The sequence below is a fragment of the Narcine bancroftii genome, chromosome 5, assembly GCF_036971445.1.
Source record: "Narcine bancroftii isolate sNarBan1 chromosome 5, sNarBan1.hap1, whole genome shotgun sequence".
NCBI lineage: Eukaryota > Metazoa > Chordata > Chondrichthyes > Torpediniformes > Narcinidae > Narcine > Narcine bancroftii.
In genome coordinates, this window is record NC_091473.1 from 95148918 (window position 1) to 95174696 (window position 25779).

The 25779-nt window shown below is 41.6% G+C and overlaps 2 protein-coding genes across 12 annotated transcripts in view; one reads left to right on the forward strand and one right to left on the reverse strand.

The window, feature by feature from the left end:
* LOC138763741 (DEP domain-containing protein 1B-like) overlaps positions 1-5791 on the reverse strand; it is a 64107-nt gene extending 58316 nt beyond the window's left edge. For 2 of the 6 annotated variants that reach the window (XR_011357756.1, XM_069938431.1), the window contains exons 1-2: positions 5567-5784; positions 3356-3621 (exon numbers count right to left, since the gene is read on the reverse strand). Coding sequence is in view for 4 of the 6 variants with exons in the window: in XM_069938431.1 (XP_069794532.1) it covers positions 3356-3621; positions 5567-5614 (314 nt within the window). In the remaining 2 variants the exon portion in view is untranslated. Of the gene's footprint in view, positions 1-3355; positions 3622-5566 lie in introns of all 6 variants that reach the window. The other 4 variants (XR_011357757.1, XM_069938432.1, XM_069938436.1 and 1 more) reach the window with 4 other exon arrangements.
* Positions 5421-25779, forward strand: part of lrrc7 (leucine rich repeat containing 7) — a 501081-nt gene continuing 480722 nt past the window's right edge. For all 6 annotated transcript variants that reach the window (XM_069938447.1, XM_069938442.1, XM_069938444.1 and 3 more), the window contains exon 1: positions 5421-6049. The gene's annotated coding sequence lies outside the window, so the exon portion shown is untranslated. The remainder of the gene's footprint in view (positions 6050-25779) is intronic.

The following is a 25779-nucleotide window of genomic DNA, read 5'->3' on the forward strand; positions in this document are numbered from 1 at the left end:
CCAGACCACTCCATTGAGCACATCTACAAGAGGCTGTGTCTTTAAAAAAGCCTCTATCCTCAAAGCCCCCACCACCTAGCTATACCTTCTTCTCCGCTGCCATCAGATTCCTGAATAATCAATGAACCAAAGACACTGCCTTTACTGTTTTTTTTTAAATATAGTAACGTCATAAGATAGTTATAATATGTAGGTATGCACTACAATGCAGCTGCAAAACACCAAATTTCATGACTTGTTCATGACAGTAAATCCTGATTCTGAAGACCATTTTCCAGAATTCTGTAGGCTCTTTCAAATACTTTTTGCAAACTGTAATCTGGCCCTCGTTTCTGCAGCTAACTAGTGTAGCCTCTAATTCTGTTCAAGTTTTCTGCAGACAGTAAACATCGACACATCCACACTTGCCTCCTGAAGAGTGGTTCTGATCTGTCAGACAGGCATTTGGAAATGTTTCTTCATTATAATGAGAATTCTGTCATCAGCAGTGGAGATCTTCCTTGGATTATCGGTCCCTTTGCAACTACCGAGCTCAATAGTACACTCTTTCTTCTTCATGTTTTAATTAGTCGATTTTGGTAATCCTAAAGTTTGGGCAACGTCTCTTAGTTTTATTCTTGTTTTTTCAGACACAATGGCTTTGACTTTCATTGGCACAAATCTGGACCTCATGTTGAAAAATGACATCGACAGACTCCAAAGGTGATCAAAAGCTTGGAGCAAGCCTAGCTCTCTTATACCTGCACAAATGAAGCCATTAAATATATCTGTGTAATCACAAATACCTGTGAAGCCAAACATCATGGTACCCCGAAATGGGGGAACTATACATATAAAAAGTGCTGTAATTTCTAAATGATCAAACCAAAATGTATACAAATAACCTTGAATAAAATCTTGAATGTGCACTTTAATTACATGTGAATTATAGGATTACAGATTTAAAACTGTGGAACAGAGGCAAATAAAGGAAAAAAGTGTCTTTGTGCCAAACATTATAGCACTAGATTGCACAAAATATAATGTGCTCTTTAAACTCCCCATCCTCACCTTAAATGCATGCCCTCCAGTATGTGACATTTAAACCCTGGTAAAAAGAATGAACATCTACCTATCAAAGCTGCTCATAATCATTTAAACTTTTTTTCAGGTCGCCAGGACACCGATGCTCCAGAAACTTTGTCTAATCCTTTTACCAAGTGCATGCTCTCTATTCCAAGCAACAACCTATAAATCTCTTCTGTATCTTATTTAAATTGAGAGCTTAGGTTCTTGCAAGTCACCATCTCAGAAGTACTTTTCTTGACCCAACACACTAACGGCATTGTGAAGAAAGCACATCAGTGCCTCAACTTGCTCAGGAGTTTTTAAAAAAGGTTTTGTATATATCAAAAATTATGGCAAATTTCTACAGATGTATGGTGGAAAGTGTGGTGACCAGCTACATTGTGGTCTGATATAGGCACCAATACCAGAGTGTAAAGCCCTGCAAAAGATAGTGGACACAGCCCAGGACATCACAAGCAAAACCCTCCCCACCATGGAGTGTATCTAGAGGGAACACTGACAAAAGAGAGCAGCACAATCGTCAAGAACTCACACCACCCAGCACAAAGTCGGTTCTCGCTGCTACCCCTCCACCATCAGACTCCTCAACAAACTCAACTAGGGACTCATTTAAGGACTCTTACTTTTGCAGTTTATTGATTCTCTTCCATCCCCCCATTTGTACATTGAGTACAGCTTTTTTTGCACTGCCAAAAAGTGGAATCTCAATACTGTATGTGATGTCATGTATGTACTTTACATGAAATCTGAAATCCAAAGCCTCCTCATTCTTCTTGTAAAGGGGGTGACCAGAATTACACACAATACCCCAAGAGTGGTCTAACCAAAGTATTAGATAGCTGCAACATTAGTTCTCAACTTTTAAAATCAATGACCCACTCAATGAAGGTAAAACATGCCACAAGACTTCTTTACTACCCGAGAGAGCAGAGATGTCAGCAGAACACTACTGCGCTTGGAACCCTAGCCACAAGAAAACCCTTACTCTACTGCTGACTTCCGGTTACATCAGAACCAAAACTATCAATTCACTATAGATTGTATCTGTCTACAGCCTCTCAATCTGCCTACCATGACGAACCTTGTTAAATGCCTTACTAAAGTCCACGGAGACAGCATCTAATGGCCTACCCTTGTCAACTACCTTTCTCACCTCCTCAAAACAATCATATTTGGAAGATATGACTTGTCCCACACAATGCCATACTGATTGTCCCCAATCTACGCATGCTTTTCTAAATATGTGCACATCCTATCCCCAAGTATCCTCTCCAAAGTTTGCCTATTCACTAGTGCGAGAGTCATTGGCCTATAATTTCCTGGACTTATCCAGGTACATCGTTGGTTGCTCTGCACACCTTCGAAATCTCACCTTTTGCAAGCAAAGATCCTAACCAAGGCCTCAGCAATCTCCTCATTTGCTTCTTTTAATAACCTCATCAAGCCCTATGGACTTAATCCATCTTCATGAGCTACATTGATTAAAGTCTTGGTCAAAGTAAATTTTAAGGAGAGTTTTAGATGTGAACAAGTATATTGGTTTATGGAGGGAATTCCAGAACTTGGGCCTTAAAACTTTAGGTGGAAAACTTTAAAAAGGAAGAATGAATGAAGGTCAGATTTAGAATAATACATTTCCTAGAAGATTACAACATTAGGGGAAGATTACCAAGATGGGAACAGAGAAGGTGAAGAGAATTAAAAGATTTTACAATCAAGTCATTTTTCTGATGGAGGCCAGTGTAGGTTAACAATAAGCCTTGATGGATAAACAAGATTGTGTAATAAGACAATAGATGACATTTGGTTCATAGATAATTAGGCTCCTCTGAAAGACAACAATAATGACATTCAACTTTAGAAGTCATAGCATAATTAAGGCTTCATTAGATCAACTAATGATGCATGGGTAAGATTAAGTGTCATTATGAAAATTGTTTAGATAGCACAGGTGCAGTCAAGTTCATCTCAGGGCCATATATGAAACCAAGATTGCAAACTGTCTAGTTTAGCCTCAGGGAGGCCAGGGAAAATGGAGTCAGGGATGAGGGAATTAAATGCATGGAATGGTCCAAAAAGTTATTCCTATTTTATTTACTCAAGAGAAAGAAATAAACAACAAAATGTACCTTGTATTACTGGGTTAACCTGTTTTTCCCATCTCATTTCCTTTGCACCATTGGATTTATTGTACACATTTGCCAAATTGAATGTACTGCAAAAATCATTGTTTGCAAAGTATTAATAAAGCAATATTCAAATACAAGATTTACCCCTTATTTCTTACCTGTACAATTGACTGTTATCATCTATGTTCTCTGCTCCCCATCTTCCTTTTATATCCTCAATCACACGATTCTTTAAAAACTTTCTTAGTAGTTGTAGAGTCTGTTGTCTAGTCACATCTGGCCCAAAGTTAGCATTACTTCTCAGAAGTTCATGGAGCCAATCAACTGCTTCTGAAGCAGTAAAACAGTTATTGTATTTTTTCAAGTGCACACAATGTTTCTTCAGAGGCATTCCTGCCCTAAAAAGCTTTATCAATTCATTCCACTGAAGAGAAAAATGAAGAAATCACACATTAAGATTTTGTAACATTTGTCAAAATTTTAAACAGTTGAAGCTATTATAAATCAGTCACCTATTAAGTGAAAGATTTAACATTTTAACTGAAGCAAAACATGAAACAAAATAGAAAAAGAGAATACTTATAGTTCATAAGCAGCAATTTCAAAAATGTAATTAAAAAATATTACCCAAACAAGGGCAATGCAATCAGTCTCCTCATTGACTACATGACACTGCAACCTCTTTGAAAGTAATCAGAGGTAAAACGCAGAATACTGTTAAGTGGAAAAAAAAAACACACACACAAATGCTGGAGAAACTCAGCAGGTCAAACAGTGCCTTTATGTAGTAAAGGTGACGATATATAGCCAACGTTTCTGGCAATTTCGGAGAGAGAGAAAGAGATGCCAGCTATGGCAGGGAGTGCAGGTCATTACAGCCTACGAAACAAGGGCGAACACTATAGATGGCTGCGATACTTCATTAACCGATTACTCATGCCTGCTTTGAGAAAAAGAACTAAATAGTGTCTACTAGAATCCCCGAAAAGGCCTCTGCGGGTATTGGTCTCTGCGGGTGATATCAGAGCATCATTCAAGAGGGTAAACCCTCGCAAGACATCAGGCCCTGACAACATACCTGGCAGGGTATTGAAAAATCTGCACCAACCAACCAACCAGCTGGAGTGTTCACAGACATTTTCAATCTCATTGCTGCAATCAGAGGTTCCCACCAGCTTCAAAAGGGCATCAATCATCCCAGTCCCCAAGAATAGTGTGGGCTGCCTCAACAACTACTGCTCAGTAGCACTAACTTCTACTGTGATGAAATCCTTTGAGAGACTGGACATGGCCAGAGTGAATACAGACCCAAGATCTGGACCTACTGCAATTCGCTCATCAAAACAAACACTCTTCAGCAGATGCAACATCACTGGCTCTCCACTCAGCTCTGGATCACCTCAAATAGCAATTCATACATACGTCTCCTCTTCATAGACTACAGCTCAGTCTTCAATCCATTATTCCCTCAGTGCTGGTCAGCCCGAAACATTGGTGATTTATCTTCACCTTTGCTACATAAAGGCACTGTTTGACCTGTTGAGTTTCTCCAGCATTTTCTTCTTCTTCTTAGATCAGCATGCAGTTTCCAACATATTACTCAGCAAGCTACCTCGCTTGGATTCCATAACTTTTCTGCCACTGTAAAATGTATTTCATGCAAGCAACTTTCAAGATGTTGCTTATATATTCTTTTGACGGTCTCTTAGCAACACCTTTGAGTCAAAGTCTTACAGCTGGTTAGAGATTACACTTTTAGTTTCCTTTGTTCTAAAAAAATGGTAAGGAATTAGAAGGAGCCAACAATTTTATTGACTGTCTAACAACATTTAACAGCTTGTAACAATGTTAAAGTTATTATCAGTTGCTATACAATGTTTAATAAACTCTGGAAAACTCAACTTTAATACAGATTCGTTTGAACGAGTCATAGACAACCCACTTTTGACCATGAATCGTTCACATAATATAAAAAAAACAATGGACATTTTGGATGAGAGTAACTCCCCGTTTAAGTTCATTGATGATCTGCAGGCATTTTAACTCCTGAAAAGGACCAGCGAGTCTTTGGAGATTATTTTAGCCTCAGAGCCCAGTCAGACCGGCATAATCGGCGTTCAGGGACAACCACATTGTCAACCACCGTCACTGTTAAATTACACTGGCTCTCAACTCCCAGAGACATCTCTTCATCATGGTCGCGCTTTGAAATAAACACGGGAAATGACCGCGATAAGATGCTCTGTTGCCATCATAAATGGGATTATTGGAGCTCTGGTCTCCACGGGGAGGACATTACTGTTCCTGCTTGCGGCCTCGTCGGTCCCTAAAACGAGCAAGTTTCGTCAAGACATCATGAAATGACTTACCAGCTTCGTGGCCCTGTAAGGGCCCGGAGAGATAATGCGGCTTTCCATGACGTTCCGGCCCAAGTTCCCATTCAGTCACGAAGCCGCTGCTCAGCTCGTCCAGCCCGGAACGGCGTCCAACAGCGAACCCCAACTCCAGCCATAGCGGACGTTTGAATCCCGAGCTCGAGCACGCTCTCGCCGTTCATTGGCTGAAACTCCCACGCGACGTCATCTCGTATGGAAAATAGCCGTTGATTGCTCGCGGTGGGTCCGGGGCTGAACAGTTGTTCGCTTTCCAATGCGGATAGTGATGAGCTGGATGGAAGCAATCACGTGCTCGGAGTTATTTTTAATTGAATAACTTTCCACAAATCTGCAACAGAAGTAAAATGCTGAAGGTGCTGGAAATAAAAAGCAGAAACACTGGCAAGAGTCGGTTGGTCGGGCAGAAACCTCAAGAATTTAACGCAGACATCCAAAAAAACGTTTTATTGTTTCAAGGTATGGTGGGATAAGTGCCGATCTATAGATGATCCCAGCTGTGGTGACCAGGAAGATGACCTGTTAAGAGGATTTCTGTAAATCAGACACCTTAACTTGAGTATCCTGTGCTTGTGGACAGAAATATCACTTTTCACGTTTTCGCACCCAAACACATTTCCTAATTGACCACAACCACTGCAAACTCATGGATAGCCTCATTCTTTCTAAAAAGCCTTATTACGAGGGAGTGGGTGTTGCCATTTCCATCAGGACGGCCTCAAGAAATTCAACAAAAGACTGAAACTTTGAATATCTCCCACTGCCTCCCAACCCACTATAGCTCCTTACCCTTCTACAATCATCCACACCTCTCCCTGCTCCAGATACTCCTTGAGCTTCTCCCGCTCCATCGAACCTCACACCTGCTCCCTTCACCTCCCCTTTTTGATCTCTCTCCACCTTGGGAGACAAACTCTCTTCTACAGATATTTTCTACAAACCTACCAACTCTGACATTTACCTCAACCACAGCTCCACATGTTGTCTCCTATAAGGATTTTATCAGTTTCATTTCCTTAGCCTCTGTCACATCTACCCTTAGGATGAGGAATTCTGTTCCCGAACACCCAAGATGTTCTTCAAAACATGGCTTCCCCCCTACTGCTATCACCTCAGCCCTTGCCCGCACCTCCTCTATTTCCTGCACATCTGCTCTAGCCCCCTCTGTCCTGAGACACAAGGACAGGATTCCCTTTGTCCACTAGGCTCCGTATCCAACATATTATCTTCTGCAATTTCTGCCACGAATAACATGATTCCACCACCAGACACACATTCCTAACTCCTCCTTCTCCACCTTCTGCAGGGACTGCTCTCTCTGGGACACCTTCACCCACTCAACCCCTTCCACAAATCGCCCCCTTGCTACCTACCTCTGTGTGCAAAAAATCAAGTCAAGTTTATTGTCATCTGATTGCACAAGGACAACCTGACAAAACAGCATTTTCTGGTCCTCAGTGCAAAGTACATCGATACATAACCAGACATAATGCACATACAGACGAACAGTACATATGCAAAAGTATTCACATATATAAATATTGTTTCATAAATATAAGAGTCACAGCTTTGTGTGAAAAATGCTTCTCTTTCACCCACATCTCTTCCCTCACCACAATTCAGGGTCCCAAACCAACCTTCCAAGTGAAGCAACATTTCATTTATGATTCTGCAGGGGTAATCTACTGAATCCAGTGCTCCTGTAGAGAAACTGGCCACAGACTGGGAAATCATCTGGTTGAGCACCTTTGCTTTGTTCACTGCAGTAATAGGATCTTTCCAGTGGCCAACTATTTTAATTCCACACTCAGGTGTCTATCCATGGCCTCATGCACTGCCATACCAAATTAAAGGAAAACACTTCATCATTAATTCTATCTGTTCACTCTCCAACTGGATGGCATTAATATTGACCTCCAGTTTCCGTTAAACCCCTCCCCCCTGAGTCTCTCTCTTTCCCCATCCCTGACTCCTTTTCTCCAGCTCCCCACCATCTTCTTTTCTCTCTCTGTTCACAGAGATACCTCCTCTTCCTCTCATTTCTCTGCTTAAGTTATATATTTTTTCCTTTGCTACATCAAGGACACTGCTTGACCTGCTTTCTCCAGCTTTGTGCTTTTACTTTAACCACAGTGTCTGCAGATTTTCATTTTTTACTCCAAGATTATTTCCAAGAGATGCTGCATGACCTGCTGAGTTTTTCCATCACTTTTATGTATTGCACGAGAGTCCCAGCGTCTGTAGACTTTCCCCTTTAACTCAACAAAAGTTATTTTTCTTAAAATTAATTACATTATTTTCTTCAGCAGAGTATATACTACAACATAGAATTTTAACACTACTGACCAAGGATGAAGTTGTGAGCACATTTTTAAGAGCAATGCCCACAAACAACAAGAGTGTAAGATTCAGAGAATGGATTGGTTCCAAGAGGCTTTCAAATTTGTATTGTTATTCAATACCTTAACTAATTATCAATCTGAACAACATTGCAAGCAGCTTCAATGCCCTTGATATAAACTCAAACATTCTGGGGCAGATGCTGTAATTCCAAAGATTTACAGACATCTGATAGAATTTCTCATCAGTCCTAAATATTTACATGTGATATAACTCAGATTTTGGCATGATATGTGTGTTTGTGCGTGTGTGTGTGTGTGTGTGTGTGTGTGTGTGTGTGTGTGTGTGCGTGTGTGATGTAGAAGTAATCCTGCTTCTATTTATATGTTTTTATGTTGTCAAAATTCTTAATACTCAGCAAAAAAAAAAACAACAAAATCCTTGATTTTGTGTCTTATTCTGCTGTCTCCAGCTTATTCTCAAAATATTCCAGGTTGAATAAATTGCCAGAACATTTTTCTCATAGACCTCTGTTACAAGTACTGAAATCATATGGTCTCTCTTTTATACCCCTTTTACACAGAGGGTTCAAGCTGGGTATTATCCGCCTTTCAAACGCTTCGCCTAGCTGTGTGAATGCGTCAAAGGCAGATTGTTGGGGGGGGGGGTGGGGGCAGGTCTGAACTTACCTGGCTTTTATTCGCCCAGGTAGGTAGTGTCAGAGGTGAAACAAGTCCAGTCTAAAAGGGTGAGCCATGTTGCCTTTTCTTATGGGAAGCCAGCTTGCTGTATAAAAGGTCTTATCGTTCAGGCTTTTCTTCTGTTCTGTGTGAACAAGCAAGCTGGCTTCTAGAGACAGTTGTGTATATGACTATAATGTGGCTTTTCAGTGTAAAAAGGGTTTTAGTCTTCTTCTCCCTCACCGATCTACTTGGCCAAATTGTATTAACATTTCTAAATGTTGCAATAGTACCTCCCGCAACTACTGGAAAAGCTTTTTCTATACACCTACCACCGTTTTGTGTAAAATAAAGTAACCCTTCAAGTTCCTCTTAAATCTCTCTCCCTAACTTTAAACCGATGTCCTCTAGTTTCTGATTTCCCCTGCTCTGGGCAAAAGACTATATGTTCACCCAAGACTTTGGATTAAACCTATAATTTTTCTTTAAGACTGTTGTTCACCAGAAAGTGAGCAATACTTTTTTTTCCAAATTTACATCTGAGTGAAAATCAAGTTTTCAGTCAAATTGTGCAAAAATGTAAGATCTTGGATTATGTCATAACACAAATTTAGTGTTTTCAGTGTGTCAAGAAGTACAGATGGGCATTGTAAAAATATATAAAGATATATTTTACCTTTTACATTTAATTTACAGAAAGTGATTTACATATTACATTTACAACTTTAAAGAAATTGATTGACGTGTGTAGTATTTTAACCAGGTGAATTCCATCTTCAGGAGAATCCTTTGGTAATGGTAACTGTCAATCAATTCAAAGACATCAGGCTGCAGGGGGCAGTAGTGTTTAACTGTGCTCAACTTGCCAGGACAAGTCTGTAATTTTACGTGTTATTGATTTTTAAATATTTTAGATGGCCGGTCAATGGTCATTAAGTCGTTTTATTTAAGTGACCAAATATTGTAATTACCTTTCAGACAAAGGGAGGTGATGTGCAAGATGAAAATATATTTGATGTTCATAAGGATCCATATTTCCCAGAAAGTAGCAAAATTAAAGGATAGGGTGGTAAAGGAGGCTACCATATGAATATAAAAGTCGGGGAGTCATGTTGCAGCTGAATAAAACTTTGGTTAGAACATATTTCGAGTATTGTGTTCTTATCATCACTCCGTGGGGAATATCTGGAGGCGTTAGAGAGGGCAGAGTTTCACCAGGTTGTTACCTGGATTGAAGTGCTTAAAGAGAGATTGGACAATCTTGACCCCTTTTCTTTGGAGCGTCAGAGGCTGAGGGCTGATCTGTATAAAAATATGAAAACCACAGACAGGGTAGTTTTTTTTTCTCGAAGTGAAATGTCAAATACCAGAGGTCATTAGGGTAAAGTGAAAGGGCGAAAGGAGATCCGCCAGACAAGTTTTCTTACACAGATAATACCTGGAACATACTGTTCAGGGAAATTGTAAAAGTAGATGTGATAACAACATTAAGCAGGCACATATATCGGCAGGAAATAGAATGTTACCATGAACAAGTTGGTCAGACTGATGTCACGTTCGGCATACACATAGTGAACTGAAAGGTCTTTTCGTGTGCTCTGCTGTTCTCTGGTAGAAACGTACGAATTCCTTCTCCGGGAATGGTGACTAAAATCACTTTCATTTACAAGTTATTTGAAACAACTGTCAATTCTTAAAGATTCTTATGTATCTATTCATAGGTCTACAATTCTGCAATCATTAGCCTAAAAACTATTGGGTATTTTTGATCAGATAAAGTGGTTCAGCAAATCATTGCTTACCCTTTTCTGAGAAATACATATTTGCTAGATAGTTTCCCAAATAAAAGCAATTAATGGCAATTTATAAGATCAGGTCATTGAAATTAAATAAGGAGAGGAAAGAGCACAGATTGCCTTTCTGAAATTCAATTCCGATGCAACGTTAAGAAAAAATGTTTAAAATCTCAAAACAATTACATTTAATGTGTACGAACGTTTTTTAGAATTCCTATACATTAGAACAATGCTCGAAGTTACCATTGAGGGGTTTCTATTAGAATGACGCTTCGATTGAAAAGCCAATCACATGAGTTGGGCGAGACTTCGGTAAATAAATGATGTGATTGACAGCCGAATTCTAATTGTACGTTGAATCCTTTCCTGCGAGCCGCAGGATATTGCTGCGATCGTGAGAGCACACCTATAAACCGCATTATGTGTTAGTTGACAAGTTCATCGCAAACCAAGCATTCAGAAAATGCTAACTGGGAAATCTGCTGAATGTTCTGTATGGTAATTATGTTAATAGCCATATCATTTGGTTACCAAGTGGAAATCGCAATTTAAATCAACTTCGTGGTCGGTCTTGGATTTGGAGGAAAATGCTCATCAGTCACATCTTTGCCGCGACCTTGGGAACAGGTACAAATATGTAAAAGATCGCAAAACGGTAGGTTTGGTGCAGTTTAAATTATTAATTATATCGTCTCACGTAAATTATAGGTTGAGCACAAAAGTTTAATTTTAAATTGTGTCTCCCCAACATTTAGGGGACTCAAACAACTGGGAAGACCGTGGTCTGAAAACCAATTAACCGGCATTGTCGCGATTTTGATCGGTTTGCTGAATTTTTGCTAATGCAGGAATAAGATGTGAAGACATTTAATCAAGAGGAAAACGTTCGATTTTTAAACACTTTTTTTAAAATTCGGGAAATAAATACAGGTTTTTATTAAAAAAATGGCCGTGGCAGCCCAATATAAGTAAGTCAGAGACTTGTCAGATTCTGGAAGGGTATGCCATGGCAACACGGTATTGTACATCTTCTTGATTCCGTCCTCCATTGTGCTTTCTTTTTTTAAAACTATCTCATAATCTAGATTAGAAATGATTTTATTTTGCGTAATTTATAATGGTAGCAGTGTAATTGGAATTAGATTTTTGAGGACTAATTATAGATATTTGTGTCCAAGCACTGTAGGTTCATTTCGTTTGTCCACCCACACACTGCGTTTTTGTCGAGCGCTATGAGGTTTATACTTGCTATATCATAGTCGGTTTCTGCAACTTGGAGTTTTTAAAAAAAAGGTCGTTAAATATGCTACTTTCAGTAACAAATGAAATGTTAAAATTGAATGTACTGTATCTCGTTAAATATGTTAGAAAATTATTTGGATGCAGTGATTACTGAATATGAATGCTCCCAATGTCAAATAATAGTTACAAAGGAAAATTAAACTAGGAATTGGGATAGCAGATCCATATTCAATGAGAAGTCTGCACAATATAAAGTGTTGTTGGAGAATTGTATCATTAGTTTTAACAACACTTGAACAAAATCAAAGCTGCCTCATAGTAGATTAAATGGCAAAAAAAACCTGTGCAGCACAATTAGCCTCTTGTTTCCCAGCAAATCTGTTCCAGCAGAACCTTAACACTGACTTCAGTGCTATTTTTGGGCACAAACCCTAACAGGATGTTTGATGAGGTGACACCATATCCAAGCATCATTCAGCAATAACCTGCCTTATTTTAACTTGTGTATCTGTTTGGCCGCAGCAAATAAGAATTAGTGCATTTATACATTGTACTTGTGCATATGACAATAAACGCTCACTGAACATTTACAAATGCGTATTTTCAAAATTACAATGTAGTTATCAGGACCCAGAATTTAAATTTTTCATTGCTCATGCTGCTGACTTGTGGATGAAGCTTCATTTGTAACTTGAATGCTTTGCATCTAATTAAATAGATTTGCACTGTGTGAAAACAGGCCCTTTGACCCAACTTGCCCATCCCAACAAAAATGCCCCACCCAAACTAGGCCTATCTGCAATTTGCCATTATGCAAAACCATTATGGTTTTTAGATTACAATGTCGGGAAATTCACTGAAAAAAAAATTAACATCATTACTGTCCGTGTGGTGGTTCACACTGGGCACCTTTTTAGACTGCAAGTTCCTGAGTGTTTGGACCTGCAGTAGAGTGGATGTCCGTCAGTGAATTTTTACGCTACGATTTACATTGCAGGGTTCCTCCAAAAAGTTGTCGGGGTCCTGCAGGATAAATTGCAGTGCAGGAATTGACTCCAAATTCCTGCACATTCCTTTTTAGACTGCCTGTGTAGCAGCAAAATTCCTTGATTGTGCCGTTACATGCCTGAAGTCTAGAAACCATACATGTATCTGTCTAAATGTTTCTTAACATTGCAGTAGTACTTTTGCCAGTTTGTTCCATACACCCAGCATCCTTTGTGTTATTTAAAAAAAATATCCCTCTGATTTCTATTAAATCTCTCCTGCCTCATGTTCTCTCATTCTCTAATTTTCTTACTCTCGGCAAAAGCCTCTATATGGTCACCTGATCTACTCCTCTAATGATTTTGTACACCCCTGAGATCATCCTTCATCCTCCTGTGCGTAAGGAATAAAGCCCTCGCCTGCTCAATCTTTTCCCATAATTCAGGTCTATGAGTTGTGGCAACATTCTTGTACTTCCAAACTGAGTTCGCTGGCAATGTGGGCACATGTAGTAGCTCCTTTCGACCTAGCAAGATTCTACAAATGACAACAAGTTATGTTTTGTGTTTATTTTTGGACATGTGATCATTGCTGGTAAGGCAGGTCATCCTGAGAACCATTGAACCATAAAACATTACAGCATAGAAGCAGGCTTCTTCGGCCCTTCTAGTCTGTGCCAAACCACTTTTTGCTGATTTCCAACTGACCTGCACTCAGTCCATAACCCTCCATACTTCTCCCATCTATGTACCTGTCCAAATTCTTCTGAAATGTTAAAATTGAGCCTGCATTCACCACCTCAGCTGGCAGCTCGTTCAACACTCTCACCAATCTCTTTGTGAAGAAGTTCCCCCTCATTTTTTTCCTAAACGTTCCCCCTTTCACTCACTCCATGTCCTCTGGTTTGTATCTCACCCATCTGAAGTGGGAAAAAGCTATTTACATTTACACTGTTTATCCCCCTCATCATTTTAAATACCTCTTGTCAAATCTCTGCTCATTCTTCTATGCTCCAGGGAATAAGTCCTAACCTGTTTAATCTTCCCCTGAATTCAATTCCTGAAGTTTCGGCAACATCCTCGTAAATCTCTGCACTCTTTGTATTTTATTTATCTTTCCTGTAGTTAGGTGACCAAAACTGCACACAATATCCCAAATTTGGCCTTAACAATGTCTTGTAAAACTTTCCCATAACATCCCAACTCCTATACACAATAATTCGATTCATGAAGGCCAATATGTTGAAAGCTCTCTTCACATACCTATCCACCTGCGTTTCCACTTTCAGGGGAATTATTTATCTGTATTCCCAGATTCCTCTGTTCTACCACACTCCTCAGTGCCCTACCATTTACTGTGTATGTCCTTTCTTGGTTTGCCCTTCCAAAATGCAACTCCTCACACTCATCTGCATTAAATTCCATTTGCCATTTATCATTCCATTTTTCCATCTGGTCCAGACCCTTCTGCAAGCTTTGAAAACCTTCTTTACTGTTCACAACACCTGCAAACTTGCTCATCCAATTTACCACATTACCATCGCGATCATTGATATAGATGACAAACAACAATGGTCCTGGCACTGATCCCCGAGGCACACCACTAGTCACAGGCCTCCACTCAGAGAAGCAATCACCCACCACTACTCTTTGGCTTCTCGACCAGACATTGTTAAATCCGGTTCACTACTTCACCATGAATACCTGGTGTATGAACCTGACTAACCTCCTATATGGGACCTTGTCAAAGGCCTTACTAAAGTCCATGTAGACACCATTCACAGCCTTTGTCAACTTTCCTAGTAACCTCCTCAAAAAAAACTCCATAAGGTTGGTTAAACACATCCAACCATCCACAACCATTAGGTATGTTCACTATACCTAATCAGTTTATGGCGATCCAAATAATTGTATATCCAATCTCTTAGAACACCTTCCAATAATTTATCGACCTCTGTTATCAGGCTCACCGGCCTATAATTTCTAGGGGGGTTATTTTTGGAGCCTTTTGAAAACAATGGAACAATGTGAGCTACCTTCAAATTCTCCAGCACCTTACTTGTGACTAAGGACATTTTAAATATTTCTGCTAGAGCCCCTGCAATTTCTACATTTGTCTCCCTCAAGGGCCAAGGGATTATCTTGTCAGGCCCTGGGAATTTATCCAACCTTACTTGGTTTAAGGTAGGAAGCACTTTTTCCCTCTTAAAACATATAGGTTCCATAGCATTGCTGCTTGTTTTCCTTACTTCCCACGACTTTGTGCCCATTTCCTGACTGAGTACTGATTGAGGAAAAAAAACATCAAAGATCTTCCCCATCTCATTTGGCTCCACACAAAGCCAATCACTCTGATCTTCAAGGGAACCAATTTTGTCCCTTGCTATACTTTTGGTTTTAATATACCTGTAGAAACCAGGGTCGGTGTCATGGGGGTGGAGAGCATTTGTGGGCCATGCCCTCAAAATGTGTTGTACCCCCTCACTAGTGTCACTAGGGGGTTGCGGACCACACTAGGTGACACCATTAGAGGGCATGTCACCAAAATGAATTTCATGGATTTGTCTCCACGTGCTAAGCATGAATGTTTGTCTGAAACACCAAAGGGAGGGGTAAGTATGATGACACAGCAGACAGAGGAGGTATGGCACCCACTCTTTCCCCCCCCCCACCTACGACCACCAGGTGAGTGAGTTCTCTTATGGTAGTTTGTGCCCCCCCCACCCCACTGGGTGACTATGGTAGGAACCCTTAGGATTTCCTTCACGTTGACTGCCAAAGCAACCTCGTTTTCTTTTAGCCTTCCTGATTTTTTTTCTTGAGGTTTTTTTGGATTTTTTTAATACTCCTCATTTGCTCCACATTGCCAACACCTGCTATACACTTCTCTCTTCTTCCAAACCAGATCCCCAATATTTCTCGAAAACCAAGATTCCCTCTGCTTGCTAACCTTGCCTTTAATCCTGACAGGAACATACAAACTGTACTCTCAAAATTTGTAGGTCCTCGCACATTCTTTCCTGAAAACAACTTTATCCCAATCCACACATTCTAGATACTTTCTCATTTCCTCAAAATTGACCTTTCTCCAATATAGAATCTCAACCCGAGCCCAGACTGTTCCTTCTTAATTAACTTGAAACTAATGGCATTATGATCATTGGACCAAAAATGTTCCCCTAAACCTAAACCTAAATGTTCCCCTGTTACCTAAACTGTCTCATCCCCTAGGAGGAGATGCAGTGTTACATTCTCTCTCATTGGTACCTCTATATATTTTAGAATTCTTTCCTGAACACATTTGACAAACTCCAAGCCCTTTTACAGTTTGCGAGTCCCAGTCAATATGTGGAAATTTAAAATCACCAACTATCACATCTTTATGTTTCCTGGAGCTGTCTGCTATCTCTCTATATATTTGCTCCTCCAATTCTCATTGACTATTGGGCAATCTATAAAATAACCCCCATGAGTGTGTTCCACCTAAATAGCCTCAGTAAATGAGCCCTCTGGTCTGTCCTGCTTGAGCACAGCTGTGATATTTTCTCTGATGAGCAATGCCACTCCTCCCCTTTCATCTCCCCCATTCTATCACATCTAAAGTAATGGAAGCCTGGAATATTGAGCTGCCTGTCCTGCCCCTCCTGCAATCATGTTTCACTAATGGGCACAATGTCATAATTCCACATGCCAATCCACGATCTAACCAGCCTTATAGTGGAGGTTACCAGGAAAGTTGATGAAGGTTGTTTGCCTTTCCTTCAATATTCCTTGCATTGAAATAGATGTACCTGAGAATATTTCCACCATGTACAACCTGTTGACTTCTAACAGTGCATGCAATTATCACTTCATCTTTTCTCTCTTCTACTCCTTTATTTGCTCTGTAACTCTTAATTCCCAACCGCCTACAAATTTAGTTTAAACCTACCGGAGCAGCGCTAGCAAACCTTTCCACAGGATATTAGTCCCCTTCCAGTTCAAATGTAAACTGTCCCATCGGAACAGGTCCCACCTTCTCTAAAAGAGCCCAATGATCCAGAAACCTGAAGCCCTCCCTCTGGCACCATGTCTTCAGCCACGTGATAAGCTGCAGTAACCTCCTATTTCTAACCTCACTAGCACGTGACATGGGTAGCAATCCTGAGATCACAACTCTGTAGGTCCTGTCCTTCAACCTAGCATCTAATTCCCTAAACTCTTTTTGCAGGACCTCCTCACTCTTCCTACTCATGTCATTGGTCCCTATATGGACCATGACATCTGGCTGCTCACCCTCCCTCTTGAGAATGCTGTGAACCTGATCTGAAATATGTCTGACCCTGGCACCAGGGAGGTAACATACCATTCGGGATACCTGATCTCTTCTACTGAACCTCTTATCTGTCCCCCTAACTATGGAATCCCCTAACATTACAGCTCACCTCTTTGCCTACCTTCCCTTCTTAGCTACAGGACCAGACTTTGTGCTAGATACCTGATTGCTGTGGCTTGTCTCTGGTAGGTTCCCCCCCCCATTCCACCCCACCCCACCCCAACCCAACCCAACCTCCCAACAGTATCCAAAATGGTATACTTGTTATTGAGGGAAATGGACACAGGGGTGCCCTGCATTGCCTATCTGTTCCCTTTCCCTCCCCTGACTGTCATTCATCTACCATCCTCCAACCTCCTAGGTGATGTAATGTCCCTGTAACTCCTGTCTATCACCTCCTCTGCCTCCCAAATGATCTGGAGTTCATCCAACTCCAGATCCAATTTCTTTAATTTGGCTCGTCAGGAGCTGCAGCTGGATACACTTCCCTCTGATGAAATCGTCAGGGATACAGCTGGCTTCCCTGATGACCCACATTTTGCAAGAGAAGAATTCCCCTGCCTTTGGTGCAATTCCCACTGTTTATGATTAGAGGGGAAAAAAAAACTAAAACCTGTGCTTACCTGCTGAATCCTTTTTGTTCCTCAAATAGGGTGGCCCTTTCTTACTTCAACTCCAACTATCCCTTGCCTGTTCTCGCTGAAGCCGGTTGAGGCAATATCTTACAACTCTGACGATGACCTGCTCCCTCTGATCACTCCCTAATTGGTCTTGACAATGTGGTGCTCAGGCAGTTTCTTGAACCACTGCTATCTCTGCTGAAGATAACCCCACCATGATGTGCAGTTCCAGGTTTTAGGCCCAGTGTTAAGTTAGGGAAGTGTTTGCAACTTCAGGTTAGTGGTAGTAGCTGCAGATTTGGGGATGACGATGAGCTCTGGAAAAAATTCAAGCTTGACTTTATTGGGAAATTAGTGTGGTATCTTGAGGGCAACATATGAATAGGATAATTCTGGAGATGCAGCAAAAAATGTGGGATCTATGCAAGGTGATAAGCTATAGCATGTACACATGTAGTAAAATTGGAACAGTTTAAAAATGATACAAGGAGAAATTTCTCAACTCAGGTGGGAGTGAATCTTTGTAATTCTGCCCCTTTAAAGATCTTGCCTTAACCCTTTGGCCTCTGGCCATTTTTAACCTTTCATAATATATACGAACACCAGTACAAACTAGTAGTGGTGGGGTGTAAAAGCAAGTCCCAGAAAAGGGATGGGGTTGGGGGGGGGCAGGGGGGGGGAGGGTGGAAGAGGACACAGAGTATATGAGCAAGTCCCAAACCGGGACTTGGAATATATGTGCTTGTTGGTAGTGTCCAAAGGTTCAAGTATATGACAAATTATTGTAGTCTTGGGTTTCGTACCATATTCATCAGTGTCAAAGTACTGTGCTGCTCATTTGCTATCCAGAGGACTGTGTGAAGGATAATGTAACAGTGTTCATGCAAATGGTGACATATTCATTTTCCATAGGGTACATCATTGTTTAGAGGATTAGGTTTAGTAAGTGGAGAAGATGGTGGCTGATAGGGAGAAAGGATTTGCTATCTAATTATCAGCTGGTTGTTGCAGGATACAGTGTCAGATTTGCAGAGGTGATGTAATTTTGGGTAGTACAGTAATGTTTCTCTCCGGATTGCTGGTTAGAAGTTTATTTTCTATCTTGAGAAGGTTGTGCTGAACTAATTGTTGAACTGCTGCAATTTGTGTGCTCCTTCCTGGAGGTTGGATGGAGAATTTTAGTATTTTGTGCTCGTGATGAAAAACTGAAATACTTGCAAGTCCGGGGAGGTGAAGAATTTGCAAATGGTAGTGTTCTTGGTGTTTGCTTCCCTGGTCTTTTTAAGTACTAATAATCTCTGGCTAGAAGGTACTATCATTCAAACGTTAAGATGCTGCAGTACATTTTATAGATGTTTCACATAGCGGCCACCATGCATCGGTAATGGAAGTAATGTGAAAATCAACAGATTAACTGATGATCAAGTGGGCTGTTTTGTGAATATCTGAGTCTCAGAACTATGATCATTTAGGCAGATGGGAACAATTCCATACTCTGACATGCCACATAAATGACGAAAAATATATCCATTTACAGTTACAAGTTACCTCTGTTTGACTTATTCTTATAACCAAATGGAAGACCCATTTTAAGTTGCTGATCAGTAGTGACCCTTTTTCTTTCTCCCCCCCCTTAAAGGATTGTATTTTATGCATTGGTATTGCTTGATGCAGATGTTATTTGCCACTGATCAGTCCATGGTTCATACTTGACTTAGTCTTGTGCATTTAGACATAGGTTGCTTCACTAACTGAGGAACAGTGAATGCAGTAATCAAGTGAACATCCATTTCTGATCTTGTTCTGAGGAGTGGCATTGAATAAGTTGAAAGTGAATATGCATAGGACACTGCAGAGAAATCCCTGTAGCAGTGTTCCAGTATGCAATAACTATTATCCAAGGATTGCATCCATCTTTCGTTGTGTTTGTTCTGCTTATTGGAGGAAATCAAATTGGCTAAATATTTTTTTCTAAAAGGTATAATCTACAGCTGTTGCTCTTTCATTGACTGCATTTTTTAAAGTGCCCTTTTCATCAGATTGGATGTAATCTTCTTTTACGTTTCCAATCTTAACTGCTGAGAAGTAATGTGAAGTGCAGAGTAACCACCACCATATTGGACATGCAAGGCTTCCCCCCGCCAATGAGATGTTATTCCTGGCTCAGAATACAAATCACAGCAGATGATTCCCTTTTAATTGAAATAATATGTGGATGTCCATTAATGTGTGTAATTAAATTAAGAACATGGAACATTACAGCACAGTACAGGCCCTTCAGCCCATGATGTTCCACTTTATGTAAGATGCTCCAGGATAATCTAATCCTTCCTGACCTCATATCTTTAACCCTCTTTCTCTTACATTCACATGCCTACTGTGGTGAATGTCTGCCAAGCTGCCTGTCTCCCCTCTGACGAGCCTTGCTGTACTAACATTGGCTGTGCATTATCTCTACTGTTAAGGGCACTCCCCTTGGGTAAAACTGTTATGCACCTATTGTCTTTCATTATTGTACCACGAGTTTCTGCTAGTAAAAGCCATGATTATTGTTTGACCACATCGTCTTTGTCTACTTCATCAACTGGCACTTCAATTTTATTAGCAGAAATGGATGCAGCACTCAAGCCAGAGCGGCTGATAATCGACCAGTCTGCCCCAAGGACCAGAGAAATTTTCAACCACTGGATTGCCTGTTTCAATTGCTACATGGCTCAAAACAACGTGGTTGATGAGGCGATACAGCGGGGCCACCTGAACTCTCTGCTGGGTGAGGTCCCTTTCGCCGTAACGCAAGGAGCTACCACTCTGGCTATAGCCCGGGAACGTCTGACTGCTTACTATGGAGCGCCACAGAATGTGGTGCTTGCTCGACACCAGTTGCTGACTAGACACCAGAAACCTGGGGAAAGTAATGCTGTCTATGCGCTGGCCCCAACTCGCTGGCAAACGAATGTGATGTCAGGGCAGTCAATGTGCAACAACACCGCAATGCCTTGAAGCTGGATGCTTTTGTTAATGGGATTGACTTCAGTTACATCTGACAGAAGTTGCTGGAGATGGAGCCCTTAACCTACAACCAGGCAGTTACTCTAGCCAAAACACTGAGAAGTGCCATGCAGTCCAGTGAAATGCTAGAAACTGAAAAGGAAACATCCAGGAGTGCTGGAACCCCGAAGGGAAGAAAAGGGCGAACTCCTGAAAAATGCTACTTCTGTGATAAGAGCTGGCACCCCAGACAGAAGTGCCCGGCTCGATTTGCTACCTGCAGCTATTGTGGGAAACTCGGCCACTTCGCTAAAGCGTGTAAGGCGAGAAGTACTCCCACTGATAAGAAGAAAAGCACCAAGAAAATGTGTCCTGGAGCTGCAGGAATGAAAGATAACTGTGAAAAGGGGGAATCTTCAGACGAGCAGGCTGAATCAACTTCATGTGACGGCGAGGTGAAATCCCCTGTGATAGCTCAATTGACTGTGAAGCTTGGGGGATGTTACGGACTGGAATGGTCGACAATGAAGGGGGAGGTGAATGGTGAGACTCTTGATTGTCTAATAGACTCAGGGAGTACTGACAGCTACATCCACGAGAAAGTTGCCAGAACCTTAAATTTGCGGAGATATCCAGCGATCCGAAAGATATCGATGGCTTGTAGTGAACTTACAAAAACTGTACAGAACAAGTGTAAAGTTACTTTAAATTTGCAAGAACATTGCCTTGCTGATATGTGGCTCTTTATTATGCCAGAGCTCTGCGCCCCTGTGTTACTGGGATTAGATATTCAATCTCAGATGAACAGAGCAGTGTTAAATTTTGGTGGGCCACTACCCACACTTACCATCCCCCGCACTATTTACTGGGGTCTGTCCGCATTAAAGATCAAAGCTCCTTCCCTTTTCAGTGATTTATCCCCTGAGTGTCAGCCGATTGCCACTAAGAGTCGTTCTTACAGCAAAGAGGATCGTGAGTTTATCAAAGCAGAATCCCAGAGATTGCTTAAAGAGGGAATAATTGAACCTAGTAAGAGTCCGTGGCAAGCCCAAGTGGTAGTCATGAAAATTCACAGTAAGAGATGACTGGCTATTGACTACAGCCAGACAATCAACCATTAGACTAACCTGGATGCCTACCCCCTGCCACGCATCAATGAAATGATTAATCAGATAGCGCAATACAAAGTGTACTCCACTATCGGCCTCAAAGCAGCTTACCACCAAATCCCCATTTAAAAAAAAAAGGGAACAGCCCTAAATGGCTTTTGAGGCTGAAGATGGGTTACACCAGTTTAAAAGGATACCTTTTGGGGTCACTAATGGTGTGTCCATGTTTCAGAGGGAAATGGATAAGATTGTTAGGACGTATGAGTTACAGGGTACGTTTCCCTATCTGGATAATGTCACTATCTGTGGAAAAACACAGACTGAGCACGACAACAACTTAAAGAAATTTTTAGCAACAGCTAAAGTACTCAACCTTACATTTAACGAGGGCAAATGTGTGTTCAATGCGACAGAGCTAGCCATTCTGGGGTACATTGTCCGCAAGGGCGAAATCCGCCCCGACCCGGAAAGAATGGCCCCCCTTAAGAAGTTACCACTCCCAGACTCAGCAAAAGCCCTTAAAAGGTGTATGGGATTCTTTTCCTACTACTGCAAATGGGTTCGGGACTATGCCACGAAGGCACGCCCTCTGTTTGACACTAAATCTTTTCCTCTCTCTCCAATGGCCTTGAAGGCTTTCAAGAGAATTAAAGCTGATATTGCCAAAGCTCCTGAAAAATTGACGAGGATGTCCCGTTCCAAGTGGAAACTGATGCCTCAGATTGTGCCTTGGCAGGAACCCTTAATCGAAAGGGCAGACCTGTGGCATTCTTCTCCTGCATATTACGCGGACCTGAACTTAAACATGCTGCCACTGAAGAAGAAGCCCAGGCTATTATTGAAGCTGTTTGCTACTGGAGACACTTTCTAGCCAGCAGAAAATTTACTCTTGTCACTGATCAGAAATTTGTAGCCTCCATGTTCAGTACTAAACACAAAAGTAAAATCAAGAACGATAAGATGGCACTCTGGCGAATAGAACTCTCAACATAATTATGAGATCCAGTACAGACCGGGCAGGTTAAATGATCCCTCTGACACATTGTCACGATCTGCTGCTGGTGCTCAGCTGGAGGGACTAAAAGAGATCCATAGCAGACTGTGCCACCCAGGAGTCATGAGGTTGCTCCACTACATAAGGGCTATCAATCTTCCTTGCTTTCTGTAAAAAGTCAGGAAACTGACTAAAAGCTGTCCCGTTTGCGCAGAATGCAAACTGCAATACTTCAAAGCTCCGGAGGCCACTTTCATCAAGGCAACCCGACCTTTTGAGAGGATTAGCTTAGATTTTAAAGGACCATTACCTTCCAACAACAAAAATGTATATTTCCTTACTGTAATTGATGAATATTCCAGGTTTCCCTTTGCAATACCCTGCCCTGATGTCTCGTCAGCGTCTGTCATTAACTCACTTGACAGAATTTTCAGCATTTTTGGTTTTTCCCAATTACATTCATACCGATAGGGGCTCAGCATTCATGAGTGCTGAACTGTGGTGAGCCCTGCTACGGAAGGGGATTGCCACCAGCCGTACCACGAGCTACAACCCGCAGGGCAATGGGCAGGTCTGGAAGACTGTTAATCTTTCTTTAAAAGCACATGGTTACCCCGTGGCAGGAGGTACTGCCTGAGGTGCTACATTCTATTCTGTCATTATTGTGTACTGCAACAAATCAAACACCTCATGTTTGCCTTTCCTAGGAAATCAGGAGCTGTGATGGACTGGCCACCCTGTTTATCTGAGCCATGCTCGGGAATGTAAAACAGACCCCATAGTCCAACCAGTTCAGTTACTGCATACCAACTCCAACTATGCTCCTGCTAAATTCCCAGACTGGAATACTGACACTGTATCCCTAAGAGAGCTGGCCTTGCCTGGTTAGCCCCTTCCACACACCCCTATTCAGAGTGAGTATTAGAGATTGGGCTCACCCCCCCAATCTGTGACCCCCTAGTAAGCTTTCAGATGGCCATGCTGAGGCTCCACTGCCTCACACTGGCGATTCTGCAGTGAGTTCAGAAGTCAGTCCTTACCACACTACAGACCCAGGAACTGTACCAGTTCCCAAGGTTGCAAAGGAGCCATCTGTTTTGAGAAAAAGCACCAGATTTCATAAACAACCTGATAGGTTGACATATTCATAAAACATCTCATTATATTTTGATTGCTTGCTAGATACTGGCGTATTTTGGCTGTTAGAGTATCTCAAGGCCAAACATGGTATCCATGTATCACTTGCTTCAGTCTTTCCTAGCAGCTGTCCTTCTGATTTTAACCCTTCTTCTGCCAGTGGGAGACTGTGGTGAATGTCTGCCAAGCTGCCTGACTCCCCTCTGGCGAGCCTCGCTGTACCAACATTGGGTGTGCATTATCTCTACTGTTAAGGACACTCCCCTTGTGTATTACTGTGTGTGCACCTATTGCCTTTCATTATTGTACCATGAATTTCTGCTAATAAAAGTCATGATTATTTTTTGACCACATCGTCTTTGACTACTTCATCAACTGGCACTTCACCTACCCAAAAGTATTTTAAATGCCTGCATTTTCAAGATGGTGGTGCGACTTTAACTAGCAGCAGCCACTCCGGATAAGGCTGATACATTTACCTAAGATCGAGGACGGTCTCTGGAACGATGGGAATTGGGAAAAACCAATGCTGGAGACATCATGAAGGAAGCCGACCTCTTGAAAGTCGGTGAGGTCTAACCTAAGCAGCTAGTCCTAGTGGCGGAGAGCTCATTGTGGCCTCGTGGTCATGGATGAAACCCTCTGAGGTGGGGACGGCAGTGTGGTGAGCAGAGTTGGTGGTGGAGGCTGGAGTCACCAGTACCTCAAGGCTGGAATCAGCAGGGCAGTGGCCAGGAGCCTCAAGGTGGGATGTGGCTGTGGGGGCTATCTGCGTTGCCAGTGCTGTGTCGGGCTTGAAGAACAGCGAAGAGTCGAGGAAGTCAGAGGGTCCAGAGCGATGGGCCATGTGCTGGCTTGGGCATCCATGACGGGCATGTCGGCTGGGGTTGCATGGCAATGTGGCAGTTGGTGCTGGGGACAAGGCTCCGAGGAATTGCTGAGTGAGGGAGTTTCCCCGAAAAATAGGCTGGAGGACTCCGTATCATCTGCGGCCCAGTAGCGGTCGGAAACCTCAGACAGTAATGCGGGAGAAGCTGCAGCAGCGTCTGGACGGGAGAATGGCGACTGCTGAGCCAGGAGTCACTTTATACTGATATGGACATTGTTCTCCTGTCTTATGAGCCCATGGACTGCTCTCGGTCGATAAGCGTGCCGTTTACTGTTTTTTTTTATATTCTATTGAAGTAGTTTGTTTGAAAGTCTAATATATTTTAATTTATAAGTGTTAAAATTGTAATTAGGAAGCTGGGAGAAGATGGCGGCTGTAGTTCATGATGGCTGCACAGGAGTTGTTTTTGCAGCATCCCCTTGCTACGGTGGCATTTTGCCCGTTCCTATATTTGGTCTTGAGTATAGTGTTATGTTATTAAGTAACACCTTGTCTTGAGAAACAGAACCTTGTTTTTATGACTATCTTACATTTTTTAAAATTATAAATAAACTCTGGCTGTACCAGCTCCACCACTACCCCTGGGACTACTGCTGTCTTTTTAAAAAAAAAACCAACTCACCTCTGGCACCTCCCCTAAACTTTCCTCCACTTGCCTTAAACAGATGTCCTCTGGTATTTATTATTGATGTTAGATAAAAGCTGCTGGCTGTCCACCATATTTATCCCTCATAATTTTGTCACTCCAAACTTCTGCACCCTCTCTAAACAATCTGCATCCTTCCTATAATGAGGCAACCAGAACTGAATGTAATACTCCAAGTTTTGGATAACCAGAGTTTTATAGAGCTGTAACCTGTGTCATGGCCCTTAAACTGTTGAACATCACATCACTGCTCTTGAACTCTTGTACATAATGGATTGATCTCCTGGATTTCAAAACCTCTTGCTTGAATAAGATATAGAGATAGTGGAAAGAAGAGTTTATGCTATATATTGAAATGGCTCTGGTAAATCAGAAGTATTTCTATTGTATTTCATTGTCTACCAGGAGGGAGAATGTTTGTACCATGCTGTGAAACCCTTAAATAAA